The sequence below is a fragment of the Blennius ocellaris genome (assembly GCF_963422515.1).
Source record: "Blennius ocellaris genome assembly, chromosome: 15".
Taxonomy (NCBI): domain Eukaryota; kingdom Metazoa; phylum Chordata; class Actinopteri; order Blenniiformes; family Blenniidae; genus Blennius; species Blennius ocellaris.
This window is the reverse complement of record NC_137664.1, coordinates 3,545,014-3,565,415: the sequence shown is the minus strand read 5'-3', so window position 1 is coordinate 3,565,415 and position 20,402 is coordinate 3,545,014. Positions and strand designations below refer to the sequence as shown.

The 20,402-nt window shown below is 41.5% G+C and overlaps 1 protein-coding gene across 1 annotated transcript in view; it reads left to right on the top strand.

Moving 5' to 3' along the window:
- The window catches only part of lamc3 (laminin, gamma 3), a 129,486-nt gene that overhangs the window by 75,030 nt on the left and 34,054 nt on the right, over nt 1-20,402 (top strand). The window contains exons 10-12 of the mRNA XM_080510274.1: nt 6-204; nt 14,591-14,700; nt 17,928-18,155. Coding sequence (XP_080366400.1) covers nt 6-204; nt 14,591-14,700; nt 17,928-18,155 — 537 coding nt within the window. The remainder of the gene's footprint in view (nt 1-5; nt 205-14,590; nt 14,701-17,927; nt 18,156-20,402) is intronic.

Below are 20,402 nucleotides of genomic sequence, written 5' to 3'. Positions count from 1 at the left end.
GGTAGAGAAATTCCTGGGTCACCGAGTCCACAGCTACGGCCAGCCGCTCTCCATCACCTTCACCTCCGAGGCCCCGGAGCTGCTCCCGGACCGCGTCTCGCTGCTCCTCCAAGGCTCCGGAATGGCCCTTTCTGCTGACCTTACACCCCATCCGGCGCTGGACTCCGACCCCGGCCACTCGCCTCGCCGCTCTTTCATTGTCAGGTACATGGATGGAGGCGTGCGCGCGTCAGTTTCACTGTTGTTTATGTTGTTTTTGATATCACCGCCGTCCCTCTGGAACACACACCGAAGCCTTCGCTCGGATGTCGGGATGATTGTTTGTTTTGGGTTTCATTTTCACCCGCGGCATCTCTCTGCCCCTCCCTCGGTTTCTTACTAAAATATGCTTAGAGTCCGCAAGAGAGGCGACAATCCGGGACGCCCGTGTGCCGATTACGGCTAACCCACATTGACTTCGCCGCCGCGGTGCCGGCAGAGCGTCAGGATATGAATACAGTGATGAGCCTGCTCTTTCACTGGCTGTCATGTAGATCTGGCAGGTGCAGAGCTGTGGTGTCGCATTTTCATTTTTTTTTTTTTTTTTTTTTTTTACATCGAGTCAGTGTTCTCACCCGACGGCGACATGGAGCATGCCAAGGAGCAGATAATGATCGGAAGAAAACAGCCAAACGTGCACCAAAATGATTGGAATGGAGGTAAAAGAGGACAGCAGACTGGGAAAAAAAAACATTACTTCAGTACTTGTAGGCTCTCAGTGGAGGAGAGGTGATCTGAGGTAAAGCCTTACTGAAGACACGAGAATGATGATTCTGAGAGTGCAGAGGTCACTCATCTGTTCAGCTCCGGGGGGGGTTGGCGGGGACGGCGGGACTTTGACTGGTGGGATGACTCGGTTGTCGCAGTGGAAAGTAAAGCTAAGTGGATTATAGCGACGGCATGCAGAGCACGAGATGGATCGGGGGGGACGGATCCATGGCCTGGAGGTACGATATGAGGGAGATGGTGATTTCTGCAGCATGATATGCCGACACTGAGGCTCGGAGTTACCTACAAGCTGCCACAGCTCCAGAGGATGAGACGGACACGTTATTGATCTCCATGAAGAAAACGGATATAAAAGAGATATAAAACTCGAAGGGCACTCAGAGAGGACACACATCCCTCACCTCCTCCATGATAGGTCATCCACTTTACTCCCATCTACTGGTTTAACGATGTATGGTTTTTAATTGGCCTGATTATGCAACATTAATGAGAGCAAAAAATATATTCTGACTTCTATGATCAGCTTTACTCCCTCAATTTATTTTTTTTTAAGCTTTTTCAATGTAGCCAAGATAAGAAAGTAAAGCTCAAGCAGAAAAGTAGCCACATCAGATAGCATAGCCCGACAGACCAGGGTGTTAAACTTCATTTCATTTCAGGGGCCTTGTACCATCTTGAGTGGGCCTCACCAGTACAATAGTACCATAATAACTTTGAAATTTAGACTTAAAATTTGTCTTTGTTATGGTGCAGGTTATAGGTGCTGGAAATCTCTATATGTAAAAAGCAAAACAATTACGACATAAAACGACTATGATTGTACCATGAAGCCAAATTTATTGATACATTCTGGTGCAAAATACAGTAAAATGTCCAAAATGGCAGTTTTGGCCCACAGCACTTAGGTTTGACCTGCGTTTAGGTCTGTTGATGTCTTTATCAGCAAGGGTTGATTTGAACCTTTTGCATTCACACTATTAGACAGATGGTCATAACGTTAGTGCTGATTACTGTGTCGCTTAGGTGTCATCTAATAAACCCATAGTGAGAAAGAGTATTGTTTCTTTTTTATTTCACTGTGTTGGGAGTACACGATATTATAAAGTTACTAAAATACCATTGATTTTAGCGGTTTTGAAGCTGCTGTCTTTCCTAAATCACCATTAGCTTCCTGAGGCTTTTCACAAGTTGGTACTTTCTTTGAACTGTTTTCTTCCCAGTTGTTCTAATACATAAAGAGTAATTTCTTTAAAATCAGGTGTTGTGTCCAGTCCTACATCACTGCCGAAAAGCATTTGTGAGACTTCATGAAAAATCACTGACTCAAACTGACCAAGAAAAGTTGTGTGCAACACCGTTTGACTTTCAGCTAACATACTGAACTTCATGAATGAACCAGCTATCGGCTAAAGTGTCACAACGGCGTTTCAAAGTGAGTTTTATTGTCAAATCTGCTGCACATGCAGACACAGAGTGGAGATGAAATCACATCTCGCTTGTCCTCCCACAGTGTATATAGAGAGTATCTCATCCAAAATGTAGTAAGAATATATGACTGGAGAAAATAGGCAAGAAAAGGAAAAATGCAACACGATTTAGAATAGAAGTTAATCACGTAAAAATGTGCTATGTCCAATATCTTATATATTCCTGTAATGTTCAATATCCAAAGTGCTATATTAATAAGATTAAAGCAATCACGAAGAAAGTAACTCTACCTTTTTACAGACAGACATCAATGTCAATTCAATTCAGCTTAAAAGTCGGCGATACGATCATAATATTACATGACATAACTGATGGCCACACTAATAAATGCAGGACACATGGAAGTGAAAAATTAGGCCTGATAAAAACCTCTTATGAAAGCCAGATATGCCTCAAAATAACATGCACAGAATGTTCTGTGTAGGTACAGAAAAGTGTGAAATCGCACTCCTATTCTCATCGTCCGGAAGTGTAAAGGTTGTTCAAGTAAATGGAAATATATCTCTTCTTTTTCCCATCCAGGTAATCGGAGACTAAGCAGAGACACACACACATACACATTGCATAATTTATGTGTGATTCTCTAACTTAATGGCGAAGTTAAGTTTGAATTAAATATGCCGTCTATATTTCTATTTTTTTTTTTTTAAATCTATGAGAGTCTGAGTTAAAATAACCCTGACCTACAGCGGCGCTTTGCTGTTAACAGCTGCAGTTTTAAATGTCTGAGTAGTCTCACTCACTCAGGTTGCTCTATAATGCATATTCCAGCCTCCCACACCTACAAATAGAGCCAGACTTGGCGTTTGTTGCAATCAGATCACATTTCCGTTCAAAAACATTCCAAATAAAAACATGGCCATTTTGACATTCCGCTGCTTCTCTGCCTCACGGTGAAATCGGAATTTTATTAGGCTCTGCAGGTCGGTGTGGTTTTAGTGTAATTCAAGGAAAACAGCACCTCTTCGAATGCCGCGGCAATCAAGAAGTCGGATGTGGCGATAGAGATAGCAAGCAATCAAAATCAAACTGTGTCACAGCTTCTGTCACACGGAGCTGGTGGTGTTTACATTGCTTGTAGCTGGCAGTCTGCTGTTTTTGTTTTCTTCCGCCGTCTCTCCGCGAGATTATATTCTTATAGTCGTGCGTATGTCATCCGTAATAGTTTGTTTGTGCTGCGTTGCATTTGATTAGCGTCTCAATTCGGGGGAAGCTGAGAATAAGGAAGTGCTCGAGATGTCGCCCGCCTGCCAGAGTGAGTGTTGTGACCCACGGTTTGTTTGCATTAGCGTCACAAAAGTCCACAATGAGGCATTTTTATTGTTTGCGTTTCGCTCTCCGAGGAAAACCGTGAGAAACGCTTGTCTCTGTTTGAATGGGATTCAAAAGGAGATCTTTGTTATTATCCCTGAAATTACTTACAATAAAAGAGATCAATTTCTCAAGAAATGAGTATATATATATATATATGACAGGACAGTGCAGGTAGCGAACAAACAGCAACACTTACACTTTAAATGGAACACTAGACTTTATTAGACTAGACTGAAGTGCTCAGTAGAAGGCATTTTACATTTAGACAGGCCAAAGTAAGTCAAAGTAGTGACTCATTGCACGTAATGGAGTGAGCATTCAAGAGCCATTTACTAAAATCCTTTGTCAAGTGCGCTAAAATGCATGTTCACGAAAATAGATTTCGCAAATGATCAATTTAGCATCGTGGACCAACAGGAATATTGAAATGAGTGTTTTGCAAACACGAGGCCCTGTTTACAAGAAAATTATCTGAAACTACGGACAGGAAAACAAACAAACAAATAAAAAAAAATAAAAAAAGCAAATTGTAGTCTGAAAAAGGAGTAGAATGAAGTGGACACTTTTTATTTCCTACCCATTTGTAGCTTTTGACTAATATTATTCCATAACTATTTTTAACATCATATTACTAAACATTTCATTGTGCATTGGAGCATGCATATACATACAGAGATATATACACAGAAATATGTTTAAATCATGCATATATATCAACATATGCTACAATATTGGATTGGATGGACTGCGAAGCTCCCGCAAATACAAAATTAAATGTGATACCATGGACTTGGATGTGTTGGTGGAGGATCTTTTAAAACTTATCAGAGTATTAGAGCAAATAAATCTGAAGTAAAAAAAGAAGAAGAAAAAAGAAAAGAATATGGGACATGATCTGTAATCTGTTTTCTGGATGAAACCCAGAGACATTCAAAAAGTATCATTACATCTTAGACTTTTTTCCTTTTTCTTGATTCTATTTGTGATTTGGTTTTATGTCTTTTATTATGCTGCCATATTTTATTTAACTATTGATTATTTTATAGGTAGCACTATGGGATTTGCTCTGAAAAGTAAAAAAAAAAAGAAAAAAAAAAAGTGATTTCAAAATAAAAATGTATTATCACTTCTGTTAAATTCCAAAGCGATACTGTGTGTCGAGCTTAATGCACTTGTGATTTTACAAGTTCCAGCTAAAAAGCTCACGAAGCAGGAATTCTTCTGATGCGCACATCAATGAAAATCTGCAGCAAGATGTTTAGTCTGAAGAACGCCAATGGAAGTGGACTAACTCTTTTTTTTCTTCTTTTTTTTTACTTTCTTAAGTTGAATACTTTGGCAAATGGATTGTGCCAGCAAACTGCTCACAAAGTAGAGTTTGTTAATCAGACTCAACCTGCCAAGTGAGACTACACTTTAAGTGAGGAAATAGGCACCAGCAGGTTGAATTGGGCAGATGAAGAGGCATTTTGCAAAGTAACAGCTTGAAACTGTGTTCTCCTTCGAAGCGACAATGGAGAGAAAGTGACACTGTGAATTCTGAAGATTACCTCTTAATTCAACTAAATCAAACTACCTTATATTAGCTTTGGCTCTGTGTTAAATCACTTTTTCCAGCACGATAAAGCTTGCACGTCCTTTACTTGCACTATAACTCAGTTGGAAAGAGATACTTTTTTTATGCTTAGTATTTGTAGCAGGAGCAATCAAATCCACCAGAAAGGTTTTTTTTTTTTTTTTTTTTAATACCTTTGAATGTGTGGGCTTTTGTATGGAGCAGCATGAAAGGGAAATAATATGAACCACTCCTGATCGGTTCATTCTGGACCAAGGTTGCTCATGATGTCTTCATCACCTTCAATAGCATCAAGACTCTTAACAGAACATGTCGTCCATCACAAAATGGAATATTCACATTCATACTTTTCACGAGCCTGTTGTGATGTCAGCCCAACCTGTTGTTCATGCTGACCCTCGGCTATTTTAAAGATGGACCACTGCCACTTTTTTTTTTTTTTTTTTTTTTTTTAACTTCACAAATTTCTTTACCTGATCGCGTATCTCGCTTCCGCTTGCTCTCGTTGGTCCACATTGTGGTTCTTCCAAGTCTCATGATCTCATCCATGGTGAAGTGTTCAATCCGTGGCCAAAGACTGAGTGGAGGCGGCCGAGCAGGGCTGGACACTGGTGTGACGGCCTGTGGGGGACGCGTGAGCCCAATCGGTCATGTTGTTTCGGAGGGACGTCATCAGGCCCGTCAACCTGGGGGGGGGTGGGTACAGCCGGCCCTGGCCTCCACCATGAACCTGTCCAAAACCCAAGGCTTAAGTCATTCACTCTATTTTTGCTCTCTTCCCCCACTCGGCCCACCGTCTCCAAGCCAGTAAATCCTCCTCGTCCCACTCGGCACCTCCTTCACACTTGTTTTGCTGCGATTTGTCTTCGGCGAGGCTCGTGTGTTTCTATCTTTAATTCTACTCCTAAGCACCCACAGGCCAACTTAACTACCAGCCTGAGAAGCCCTCATCTTCCCCAACGGAGGATTTGATTTCCTTTGTCTTCCAGCGAGACACAGAAAAATCTAATTACAGGATCCGCCCGCAAAATTAACATGTCACGCAGCCGGGGAGTCCTGCATTGTCCTCTCCTGACCGTGTCCTGCAGAGCCTCCACATGTACGCGGCATGCTGCGCAACAATTGCAAAGCTCCTCCTGAAAGGCATCCAACAAAGACATGTTTAAAAAAGAAATTCAAAGAAGCTGGAGAGAAAGGTACCGGAGGCTGCAGCCCTCTGAGTGTGTGTTGCACTTTGCTCGGGGAAGGGAGCGGCGCTGGTTCAGATGGGGAATGATTAAAGCATGAGCAAAGAGCCGGCCAGGAATCCTCAGCGAGCGGAGGGCCGATTTGATGGATGCTGCACCGTATGAACTAACCGTGTTGGTTTGGGGTTGCAGTGAAAGGCTGTGCACAGCAGTCGGTCGTCGAGAATTCCCGCTATGGCTGTTGGCAGTTTGGGCAGGAGCGAGTATACTTGTAATGTCAGCAGTGCTAAAAAAAAAAAAACCCAAAAACCTGAATTTGATGAAATTCGGTCAGAGCTGTGGCAGAAAATGCATGTTGGATCAATGAAAGAGGACATATCCTATAAGCGGTTTTTCAACGCTCTTAATTGGAGTGTGTCATTTAATCACTCTAAAAGTAGTGAAATCAATCAAGGAAGCTGAGGATGCGTGGTGTGTAGTGGTTCGGTCGTCTTGCCTCACAGTAAATCCCTGGTTTGAGTCCGGCCTGTCTGCGTGGAGTTTGTATTCTCTCTCTGTGCATGCGTAGGCTCTTTCTGATTTCCCCCTAAACGTTCCAAAAACATGCATTTGAGGGTAACTGGTGACTCTGAATCGCCCGTTAGTGTGTGTCTATCAAAATATAACAATCGACGTGCAAAACCCTTCAAGGACGAAGTATACTGAATGAAGCAGATGCTGCGTTGAGAATACAGGGTGGTCACGCCAAATACTAAACTCTCTCTTTCTTCAAATGTGAGAGTTTGAAGAAAGATTAAAAGAAACAGCCTATTAACACATCATTTTAAAAAAAAAGATTATTTTAGCTATTTTTCCCTCGACACAAGCCTAATATTTTAGCACATTATTGTCGGTGATAAGTGGCAGATTCTAATTAAAAGGCATGAACTCATGAACATCATAAGTTTTGAATGTGTTTTATTTGGCTCTATCGATCTATCGGTCCATCTGTCTATCTAGATATAGTCCGGATATTCAATCAATCAATCAATCTTTATTTATATAGCACTTTGTATACATTAAAGCAACACAAAGTGCTTCCACAAGAATTAAAAACAGTGCCCCCTTTGTGCATTATTTCTTGCAGCAGACACAATTGTTTTCCCCTCACAGTGACAGAATTATAGAATAGAATAGAATAGAATGGAGCAGCTTAATCAATCCCAAGACCAAATTCTGTACAGTAATAATGCCCAATAAATAACAAAATATTAAAAGGTAAATATTAGTATATTTAAGCTGCTTCAAATAATGATTGTGATTTAAAATCCAAGTTAAACAGACCATATTTCTAAAGGAAATAAACTAAAGGAGTAAAAATTCATGCTCACACTGTACACTAGTAGTAGATTGTCTTGTTCCAGATTTCTTCCAACGTTTCCTTTGGAAGTTACATTATTCTTTTGTTGTAGAGAGGATGGAGTTGGAGGTGTTTATTTAAAAAACAAACTATAGTTAGTTAGGACCTGTAACAGTCATGAGGATCTTATATTGCCTTCATTACGCATTTCTTATATGAATTATTACTGAAACCTAAGGTTGTGATGATGCAGTTTTATCCAGTGGACTTTTCAGCCCCTATTACACATCGTACCCTGGGTTTGTTTATCATTGAACTTTTCATTAAAAGTCCATTAAAAGACCAATTTGTGAAACTTCATTAAGTGCATGGTTGCTTGGAGGTACGTGGAGAATTTTGGACAACAAACACATTTTAGATCGGGGAACACATGCAGCCAAATTTCACCTTGAATGGGTCGGAGCAGTACGATACTACTATAATAACTTTTAAATGTACTTTGGCCTTGTATACATGATGAGATTGTGTATATTTGCATAAAGCCTAACAATTACAATGAAAAGTGAAAACTTTCTCAACACTAAGCCAATTTTAATTGTATAAAATACAATGAAATGGCCAAAAGGTTGTTATACAGTTGTTGAATGTTTGTGATGCTTTGTCTCTGCTTCTCTTCAGATTTTTCTTTTATCCAATGTTTCCTTTGAAATTCCTACAATTTGCTTGGTGGTTTGGTCCTATTGGAGCCTCCTGTGGGACGGTTTTTGTTTGACACCTCTGAATTAACAGATCCAGAGCAGAACTGTCATAATGGTGGAGGAATCTGAATTTTTTTTTAATTTGTAATTTTTTAGATTATTATTATTTTGCTTTTAGGTTTGTTTTCTTCAAACTTTTTCATATTCTTTATTCAGCATAAATAGTTAAAAACCTGCTGCCTGCTCCGGTTGAAAACAACAATCTGATTTGTATAAATCATTATTAATCACGTCCCAGTTCCACCCCGGGCTTTTGCACTTTGTTTACTGCTGTTGATTTGAGGCCGTCTTTCAGATGCAAAAAACAAAAACAAAAAAACAAAACAAAACAAAAACGTGTAAATATTTTACTTAAGTTGACAAGGAGACTTTGAATGCATCAATAATTTAGCTCCCTTGAAGAAGGCGGTGGCGTCGGGCCACGCCGCTCCTCCAGCCCGTCTTCGTCCGCCTCTGGCCTGTGCCCCCCCCCCCCCCCCCCCCCCCAAATTTCTTCCTCGACACTCATGCTTTACTGTCTGCGCTCCAGTAATGAGTCTCCCCTCAGCACCCACAGCCCCGGCTGAAGAAGCCCATCGGTTCTTTTTTTCCCCCCCCCGTAGCTCAGGGACAGAGACCACCATTAAATTATCTCCTCAAGAGAAGTTCTACACAGATCTCATTATACACTTCTGGTACATGTAGAGATACACCATGCTCCATGATGTGCAGCATTACCCCATGCTCCTGCTCCTTCCCTCTTCCTACTTAATGTCACGCACACATTTACACGACTGGGTTTAATTTACAATAACAATCAGATGCACGGGCATTAAAAAAAATATTGCAATAAAATAAAAATTTTAAAAAAGGGAAATATGTGCCGCTAAGTGCTTTACTCAGAAAGCATGAATAGAAATGAGCGAAAACACTGACTCCTGACATCTCTCTTGACTGACAGCGTCTGCATTCATGGATGGTAAATATGTTAACCTGCTAAGTGCTTCTATGTTCCCACCTGATGCGGAGATCGCCGCACAATCAGATGAAGGAAAATTATATGGAAGCTGGGGGATTCGGGAAGGGAATTGGTGAGAGGAGGAGGCTGGATGGCTTATATAAGGTAGCATCCGTTCCTCTCTCACTCTCTCTCTCTCTCTCTCTCTCTCTGATGTTCCCTCTGTTCACTTTCTGTTCCCTTGAAATCAGTGGGCGGGGAGGTTTTATTGCCTGGCTTGTTGCTGTGTGAGCCGACGCCACGTAAGCAGAATATGTATGCCATAAAGAATCACCGTGATGCCCCGCTTCTCCTCCACATTAAATCCATACTGTACACTCTCCACATATAGTAGGTCAGTAGTGCCGCTGATTCTCGCAGCCTCAAATTGCCAGAAGAAGCCTTTCAAGAATATGCTGAGAAAAGGGAGACGCTATTATGCAGCAGTAAGCAAAGTCTAGCAAAGCATCTGGAACTCTGCTAATTTCTGACATGTTTTGAAAGTTCAGTGTCTTTGATCATATAGATGAGCGCCCACGAAATATAGAGAGCAGAAAGGAGAGTTTGTTGAGAATTGAAAAAAAAATATATATTTTTTTTTTTTTTGTGGCTATAGGTGAAGAAAAACATGGAATTACTATGTGCCTGGCTAAGCCTGTGATTTATTTATGATACAAAGGCCCCTCCAGTCAAAGGCCGAAAACTTTCAATTTTTGTGGTGCACAGCACATTTTTGCACGCTGTTTGAAAATAAGAAAATTCCTGATTTAAGTATATTCCAAAACTCATGGATCATGCATAAGTCGACTTTCGGTTCTGGTCACAAAATAGATGTCCGAATGCAACATCCATCCATGAATCCATCTATTAATCCAACATACCCATCCTCTCATCCATACCATTTTATCCAACCTATTGCCTGATTAAATATCAGGATGTACGTCTAACAATGGATACATATATTTCGCGCGCACACGTGTGCAATCTAACCTACAGACAGATCTCCTGACATATGCTCAATTCGTATCTTTCCGACCTGCTTTTACAATATGAGTCTGTTTACGGGTTCCTGGTTTGAGGACCAGGACCTACGGCGAGGCCTCGTTCTGTCACTATGGCCCACATTTGGTGAACGGCCAGCCGGGCGGCCTCAGGGTCACATTCTGTCACACATTCTTAATTTAGGTTTTAATTAGCTGATGATTTTACATAATTTTGTATTCGTCTTTTTCTAATGTAGTCAATGTTTTAGCTTGAGGAGTTGATTATTTTACTTACTTTAAATTTTTCTTATCTTTCTGACGTAGCCAATGTTTTAGCTCATTTTCTTTTCTTTTCATTCATTGATTCATTTTATAAGCTCTTATTTATTTTACTCCAGCGTTTCCTCATGGGGGCGCCCCGCACGGGGAGATCAGTCTGGTCTCCCTGTTGGGGGCATTGTCGAGGATGGTGTTTTCTCTCCTGGCTCATTCTTACGTCATTTTTTTGGGGATATTATGATACAGTGTGTGTTCATGTGTGTGTGATCAGTGGTGTTCCATGTTGGGTAAAACTTCATTGATGCTGTTTTAAAGAAACTTAGAAATCCCGATTGCTCGTCACATCACTCATTGCATTAAACTCCGATGAACCAACCGCAAAACACACAGCCTGAAAGCATCGACCTGTCTGAGTGTGCAATTTAGCATTCTTTATACTGAATCTTAGTAAACCCTTGAGCTGACAGATATTTTGGGACTTTTTGATGAAACTGAAGCACATGGAGAAAACGTACATGCACATAATGACAACATGAAAATAAAATAGAGAGACAGCAATGAGAAAAAGCAGATACTTGAATACAAAATGCTGAACGATGAAAAGCTATTGCGATACATTTATACTTTACAAACGCATCACAACGAGTATAAAAAGTAGAGTACTTCGGTATTCATAGACTATGTTTGTAAGTATGCAGCCATTAGTAAAATGAGTTGTGTTTGGCTGTCTTGCCTCGTCTGTCTGATACGTAAAATTAAAAAAATTAAAAGTGCATGATTTAGATTAGTGCACGTGTAATTCAATTTCTACATGTGTAATATCTTCGGTGTGCATACAGAGATCAGTGCATGCTCACAAGGACCTGCGAATGTCTCTTCATCTCCACCTCAGGAAAGCCTCTCGCTCGGCTCTTTTTATGAGCAGATTTTGCTCCCCTGCTGTGGTATGGATTCAGCCATAACTCTGGGCTTTCATGGCCCTCAGCGTAGACTGGAAGGCTTTGTGGGTTTTGGTCTCCACTGTACAGCCTTTATGACACAAGCGAGCATCGCTGTGATAGTGCTCAGTGATACAGAAACTGGATCGGACTTGGCCTGAACAGAAAAAAAAAAACGCACAAATCTCTACCAAAGCAGGAAAATGGCAAAAAAAAAAAGTCAACTCGTAAAGACAGAGACACTTACAGGCACCTGTTCTGTGCACAGATTTCACCACACACACTTTCTGTTATAATTGTATTACGCGTGCACACATTTTAGGATGCAGATACGAATCTCATTAGAGACCCACAAATCTCATTAAGCACACAAATTAGACAAACACATAAGTTTGCACACGCGTGCACAAGTCATTTTATTGCTATAATAGCCCCATATAAAAATAATGAGCCACCTTAGCATCTGTATACTTACACGATGCAATGATTCAAGGTGTAATTAGTGTTCAGACTGATACACTGACATGTATTTTTTTTATTTATGTATTGCATGCTTAACCCCTTGGTAACTCCTCATCTCTCATGCTGTTCCCGTCCCACTCCTTTGCTTACCTTGTACCGTTATCTGTCCCTGTCTATCTAAGAGTACTTATGTGTGTGTCTGTGTGTGTGTGTGCGCATGTGTGTGTCCTGTATGCTTTTGGGCTTTTCTCTCCTGATGATCTCCTCTCATCCTCCATGGAGCAGGCTTAATTACAACGCGGCTCTCCGCGCTCTGCTTGGTGCTGATTAAAAGGGACACTGATGCTCCATAGGGAAAGCATGACTGGGAGTTTGTTCACTTTCATGCGCGCTCCGCTTATCGCTGTCTGGCCGGCTCCATTACCATGGCTTTGAGGCCCAGTTTGTAATTGCCTCTCTTTATTACTGTGCCTACATGTCAGGCCAGGGAACAAGGACCCGCCGCGTCAAGAGAGACTGTGTGGCAAGCCGGGCATTCTCACACACACACAGACACACACAGTTTACACACAGCATGAGTGTTTATGTGTGAAACCCAAGCTACGCACGAAATAAAGCATTCCTAAAGTGACTTAGAGCCACGCTGAGAAGAGCTGGCCTAATAAATTAGAGGCCATTGAAACGCCCAAAGTAATGAAAGGCCTGACGGACACCGATACGGTTAACAAACTAAAGGTTTCACGCTGTATTCTTCTCGAGTCATTTATAAAAAAAATGGAGGTTTCTATTTTGTAAGTGTGTGGCTCTTTCAATTACAGTGCCTATTTTAAACAGGGTCTATAGTTCAGGACAAAAGCTTTTCTTTTTCTTGTTTTGTTTTGCATGAATCTGCAGCAACTCTGCCGAATAAATGCTGACATCATGCTGAACACTAAGTTTAACATGCTCTACTTCTAACTAAATTATTCACGTCTCTGTAGTTTTTGCACTAAATAAGATGGTCTGGTCAGGCTACATGTAAATGTTGCTTTCTTTATTGCTGATGTGTTGACTAAATCGAATTATTTGTCTGATAATAGACCAAGATGAAAGCTAAAAGATTTCAAAAAAAAAAAACGAGAACTCTTTGGAGGACAGTCAGCATTTTCAATATAGTTGTAGTCAGTAAGGGTTTAGAAGATGAGCCCCTCTTCACAGAACAGAACATGTCAGAACAGCAATACAATATAAAACTAGATAAAAGTTCAATATAAAGCATATAAGATGATAACAAGGCAGTATTACAACAGAAAAACTAATATAAACAAGAAAGAAGGTCATTCAGGGCCATAAAGTCACTTAAAAAGTAATTCAGAGTGTAATAATCCACAACACAGAAGAATAGCTTTAATTGCTTGATTCTGACACTCAAGTCTCTCAAAGCAAACAGGATATTGGAAAAGAACAAAGAACACTTTCATGTTATTTTGTAAACCTTAAATCACTCTGCAGATCGATATACTTAAAATCCAAGCACTGCGTTGGGAAGGTATATATTTTTTTTTTAAATCGAATTGGAATCAAGGGCAAAAGTTCTGATTGGGACATTGCGTCTCGAACTTCCCTTGAATTTGTCTTCTTTCAGTTGTTTTGCTCTTTAGAGGAAAGACCATGGCGTTTCTGCTGACTTTCATTTGTAAGAATATGTCCCTGTGAAATCCAACATCACCTGGTAACTGCAGAGAGAAAGAAAAAAAAAATCCATTTTTTTCATTAACACCTTAATGGTATTTGTAACTCCAGAGATAATGACTTATTTGCAAGTGAAAGCCTCCCAGGACCGTATTAATGGTTTTGCCACGTTCTAATCAGGCGGCGCGGCAGCACATATTCACAGGCTTGCCAAGTCTTTACTGTGTTTGGTGCACAATAAAAATCGCATGGGCGTATTTCTCAACGCCGCTTGCTCCTCACCTCTGGGAGCTTCACACAATAGTAAGAAAAAAAACTAAAAAAGTAACACAACATCCGCGGTGTGGGAGCTGACGCAGCAGCTGTCACCAAGATGGAAAGAACGGCGTGACACCGGGGGTAAAACAGGCAGAAGTCAGCTGTACTGTCTAGATTTGCAGAACATCCTTCAGCAGCTGGTAGAGCTCAATGATCAAGACTCGGAATTTATGTTGAAGTCAGCACATTTACATCTTTAAAAAAAAAAAAAAAAATCCTCTCCACCCCCTGCACAGTATGCAGTCGAGCTTTAGATCACCAACCAGGGAAATCAGAGGAGAGAGAAAAAAAAACGAGAATCCAAACACGTGCATAGCAGGGAATTCCTTATCTTCTTAGCAGTTGCCGGCAATTGCCGTACAAACCTCTCCAGTTGTTGATAAGTCTGCCACACAAACAAATTTACAAAAAAAAAAAAAAATGCTATTCCCCTGGTTTTTAATCATAGCCTGTGCATGCACTAAGAGGAATTCTGTGAGTGATGTTTTCTTAAATTAATTTTTTATTTTTATTTCGTCTTTTCATTTCAACAGACTTCATGAAATCGAGGGGAGGTTTAAACCTTCGCTGTCCGCCTTTGAGTTCCAGCATCTCCTATACAACCTGACAGCGCTCAAAATCAGCAACGCCGGAGGGCACAACTGTAAGTGTTGCTGTTTGTTCGCGTGTCCACACATTGCAAAACACAGAATCTCACAGCTGCCTGTCTGCTACCTGCACTGTCCTGTCATTTATATATATATATATATATAGTCCCTGCTTTATTCTTTTTCTCTTTAAACATACACAAATGTCTTCAATACAACTTCAAAAGCGAGGTTGTATACATGGTGGGATTTGTGATGAAAGCAGTCGGCTGGGGGTTTGCGGTTTGGAGGCATGAAGACAACTTTGAAAAAAAAAAAGAAGATAATATAAATTATATTGGGAAGAGCTAAGCTTTCAGCTTTGCGTTTTCGAATTGCGTGAGTTTTACTCTCAATACGTGAGAGGTGACACTTCTTCTCATAACTTAGATTTTAAAATACATTTATATGATGTGTCCGTTCTGCTGGCGAAGGAGCTTTTATCACGATGCAGGGGAGATAAATCTCACCCTACGAGCGGTAAAAATAATAAAGCAGAAGGAAGGATACATAAACTGGTGGGAGGTATATCCCGCTTATCAAGGCTGTGAGAAGAGAAGTGGCCTTTTTGCTGCAGATGGTTGGATGGTAGAAAAGCCTGCATATCACAGTCAATAAAAATGTATGGATATATATTTTTTTTTTTTTCAATTAATGATGAATAATATTTTAAGCAGAAACTAACACAAAATGTGAAAAATGCAGCAACATTTTTTGCTAAAATTAGCTCAGTGTTTATGTTCAGGGACTATTTCTATTTTTTTCTGGCACAACCCACACAATAAATAAATAAATAAAATAAAAAAATGTTTTCCCAGATGTTTGTAACTTGTTACCGAAATCCAGCTCATATTTTTTTTTTTATTATTAATTAATTTTAATCATGTCCTTCCTCTCTTACTGTGTGATAGTCTGCCTTATAATGAACAGGTAGAATCTGAGCGGCATTACTGTGGATTAGGGCGTTGAGAAGCCCGAACAGCTGGCCAGAAATCACCAACTCTCTCACACTTACAAACACCAGTTTAATTCGTTGCGCGGCGCAGGCATTCTGACACACACACACACACACACACACAAACACACAAACACACAAACACAATGTGTAGCAAAACCACCATAACACGTTTGTCCAAACACAAACAGAGACAGTCATGCATATTCTAACAAACTGTTTTCTTTTCTTTTCTTTCTTTCTTTAACCCACCCACATTGAACGTGCTTGCCAGAGTCGAGCACACAGTTTACGCTGCATCTACTGCACATTATGGGGGGGGGGGAGAAGAAACCTTGTTAATGATTTGTGTTTGGTCTCAGGCTCATTCTCAAACAGTGTTAGAAGTGTCTCATCGCTGCAGGCTGCACACCAAACTTTAATATCAAAACCCCATAAAGCTGTCCTCTCATCAGGCTACGCTCTCCTCACATTCTCCTTTACGCTTTAAATCTCTCTTTGCACTGCGGAGACTCTCTCAGAACTGAATTTAATGACTGCATCGTCTTAAAGCTGTAACGGCAGGCTTAGACAGCAGCCACAGAAAAGACCTTTCTTTTTTTTTTTTTTCCTTCCCCCCCCCCCACCACAAAGAATGACTTTTTGAGCAGCGAGCATGGCAATATGAGAAGTCTATGAAAAATCAATGGTTAATGGTGTAATGTACAGGTGCCTAAAGGGGCCTTAGTCTCCAATCTGCTGGGCTGCGTTGAAAACATTCAAAGGGGAAAGCAAAATCGTGACTGCTCTGCCAAGGTTTCCCGAAAAAAAAAAAAAAAAAAGATTGATGGAGTGAACTTGCACAGCGTGAACTAAAATGAAACGTTTCTAATCGACTGAAATATGGGCTCCGGTATCTGAAATCTCTTCTAATTGCACATTTCCCCCGTCGAATGGGCTGGTAGAATTGGGAAGTTCATGGAGAGTAAAGGCCAAGGCGAGTCGTGTCGAGGGAAGAGGACAGACTTTAGCCTTCTCGGTGATTATTCCTCAGAGGTGCAAATGAACTGGGTTTCATCACCGCACAAAGGGAGGGCTGGATCAGGCAGAAAAATCCGAGGTCCATCCTCTGCTCCCTCATACTCACCCCTTGCTGTGTTTATACTCTCAGATCAGTACTGCTTGGTTCATTTCTCTTCTTCTGGCTGTTATTATTGTTTTATGTTCACAGCATACTGATCTGTCTGCTTGCTTTTTTGCTTTTCCGTCAGTCCATCTTTGATTGGTATGTCAGTCAATCAGTTGGTTGATCAGCATGTTTATCTATCCATCCATCCATTCATCCATCCATCCATCACCCAGTGTGTCTTCAGTGATCGTAGGCGAAGCAACAGACCAGGAACAAAAGTCATTTTGTGTTTCTGCGGCCATGGTTCAGAGAGTATATGGTGAGAGGGATTCGGGTTCAGGATGGCCTGCCTCCATCACTATTCATGAGAGGAGAGACGGATCTTGAGGCCCCACAGGAACTGCACGTTTGACATACCTCCACCGAGTCTCCTGTCTCCTTTTCTTCTCGTCTTGCTCTGCTGCAGTGATTTATTCATTTGCTGTATCAAAGAGTCCCTGGATGACGAGTGTACGTGTGTGGGCACGTGCAGGCACAAGAGTGCGTGCGTGTGTGTGTGTGTGTGTGTGTGTGTGTGTGTGTGTGTGTGTGTGTGTGTGTGTGTGTGTGTGTGTGTGTGTGTGTGTGTGTGTGTGTGTGTGTGTGTGTGTGTGTGCATTCAAGTGAGCATTAAGTGTGGCATTTATGAGAATGTGGGTGGATGAATCTGTTATTGTGCGTGCGTGCGTGCTTATATGTGTGTGTGTGTGTGTGTGTGTGTGTGTGTGTGTGTGTGTGTGTGTGTGTGTGTGTGTGTGTGTGTGTGTGTGTGTGTGTGTGTGTGTGTGTGTGTGTCAGACAGTAAACTATAAACACAGGCCAGAACCTGTAATGAGACAGGGAGGGAGGGACAGCACTGCAACAAATGCTAATAACCTGCTGCTTAACGACACACACACACCCACACACACACACACACACACACACACACACACACACACACACACACACACACACACACACACACACACACACACACACACACACGTCACACAGGGAAAGGCAGCTATCCCAAAAACTTTAACACACCCCTGAGACAAAAATGACTACGGTAGTTTACTACAATTTTTTATTTATTAAAATTTTTTGTGAGCATCAGTTTCTCTCTAATATTTACTCCCCTCTTCTTTCCTCCCCCCCAGACACATCACAGCTTGCAGGGGTGACCCTGATCTCTGCTTTCATCCCCTCTGGTCCTGCCAGTCCTGCAGCCCCTTGGGTGGAATCCTGCTCCTGCCCTCTTGGTTTCACCGGCCAGTTTTGTGAGCAATGCATCTCAGGATTCACCCGGGAAGACCCGAGCAGAGGGCCTCTCTCACCGTGCGTACCCTGCAACTGCCACCAGCATGGGAGCTGTCATCCAGAGACAGGTAATAAGCGAACGCTTTGCATTATATCTGGCACGCACACATATCCGTGTTCAAATCATAAATCTAGAAGACGTCAGGAAGCCAAAACAACTCCGGCGCCACTTCACTGGCAACTCATCAATAACGTTTCTGTTTCAGTGACTCCGGCTGATGTAAAAAGCCCAAATTGAAGAACAGTTTAAATCTAAGGGTTTTCGGGATGTGCCGGCTGCACAGGGGCGCAGTGGTTACTACTCTTGCTTTTGTGGAGTTTGCACATTTATCCTGCGTTCGCAAGGTTTTTGGTTTTTTTTATTTTTAGTTGTCCACATACTCCCGTAATACAAATTAGTGTAAAGATGTTTGCCGATGGTGAAATTGTCATAAATGTGTATTTGAAGCCCTGTTTACTCGACAACATGAAGAAGATGAAGACGTTGGATTGTTGCGGTGACTCTCATCTATAAAACTGCCCAGTCCGAGGAGAATATGAACTGGGAGTCATGACACGACACTTGATGTAGAACTATTCACGACAGGCCATGGTGTGCAGGCGCAGCAGTTGCATTTTCTAAAAAGTTTCGTTTTCAGTGGCTGTGAGAACCGTGGTTGTGCACACAGACCTGCAAAATGCAACGACAGTTTTCATTAACAGAGCCTGAGTTTGCATGGTCGCAGCCAATGCCAGCTGCAGAGGTCCATGACCCAGAGGGCGGATTTATTCATTTCACTTTGCATGTGTTTTGTAGGTGTTCAACTGAGAGTAACACCATGATGATTTCCTGTGTTTGACAACCTGTTTACAAAAGAGTAATCAGCTGAAAATGGCATCGCCTCTCTTCATTTTTGCCTGTGTTCACTGTGAAGTGACTGAATGGTGCATCATGCATTAACATATAATCCTCCCAGGACTTTGAGCCATCTGGGGAGACACGCCCCAAATTCCATATACATGAAATTATTTTACACGTCTATCACACACAATTTTCACTACTCCCGTTGTTCGTGGCGTGTATCTTAAGCTTGCCACTGTTTATATACACACACAAACCTTCACTGGATCAGACGTTTAATCAAATGATATAGAAGATAGATTGATGGGTGGATGGTAATATTTCACAATACTACCTTCAGTTTCCAAGTTGTGGGGAGTACTTTTCAATAAAGGATGCAGCGTGAGTTCTCCGGGGACTAACACAAATCTTTCAGGTCCCACACTCTCTTACTCGGGGATTCTCAGTCAATAAAACAATGATTACCACGAGCAATAAAAGATGGAATCAACAAAAGATGTCGACGACAAGGTGAGGTATGTTTGATACGGCTTCCATTTACCATATTAAAGGAAATATGTTGTCATACGTGTGCCATGCTATAAATCTACAAGCACAAATCAAGGACGTCGGGTTTACGGTGACACATTTCTCCCTCACAAAACCCACTTGAAGTAATATTGCTTATATGTAAGCAGCAACTACTTTGGAGTGTTTTCTGATAAGCGGTAGCACATGGATTCGGGTGGAAACGGACTGAAATACAGTGAAAGCTTGATGGCAAATGACCTATTTCACAGTGAGATGCTGGACTTTGTACCTTGATTGAATCTGAGAAAAGACTCCTACTGAAATCTTCTTCATAAACCCAGACGACTCTCCATCACGTACAGCAGAATTTTTGTAATTACGATTTTTTTTTAAACGACACTCCAGTATTTTCTCTGCAGATACAGTTATTCGCTGTGATCAGCCATAACATTATGAAAGCTGACAGGTGATGTGAAGAACACTGATTTTGATGGTACCTCGGTTGATGTGCGAGAATCAGGGGGGGGGGGGATGGACAAGCACGTTTGACGAGGCCTGTGATGGCGAGACGACTGGATCTGTGGCGCTGTGGCTCTTGTGGGACTTTCTCAGCTTGAGGTGGTCTATCAAAAGTGATGGGAGGAAAAATGACACGCACCACCTAAGCATTGTTAGGTGATGGTGCTGGCTCTCTTTATCAAGATAATGTGTTCTGCCACAAAGTAGAGAACGCTTCAGGAAAAAGGCTTGAGACATTGACTTTGACCTCCCAAGATCTGAATCCAATAAAGTATCAGGCCCTGATGACAAAGTGAAAACGGTGCATTTAACATCACAATACCAGAATAAACAGTGGTTCTATACCAGAGGTGTCGAGTCGACCCCTGCCTTGATGGATCAGGGCCGTTTAAGAGGGAATGATTGTGAAAGTATTTCTAGGTCAACTGAAAACATGCATGCTTCA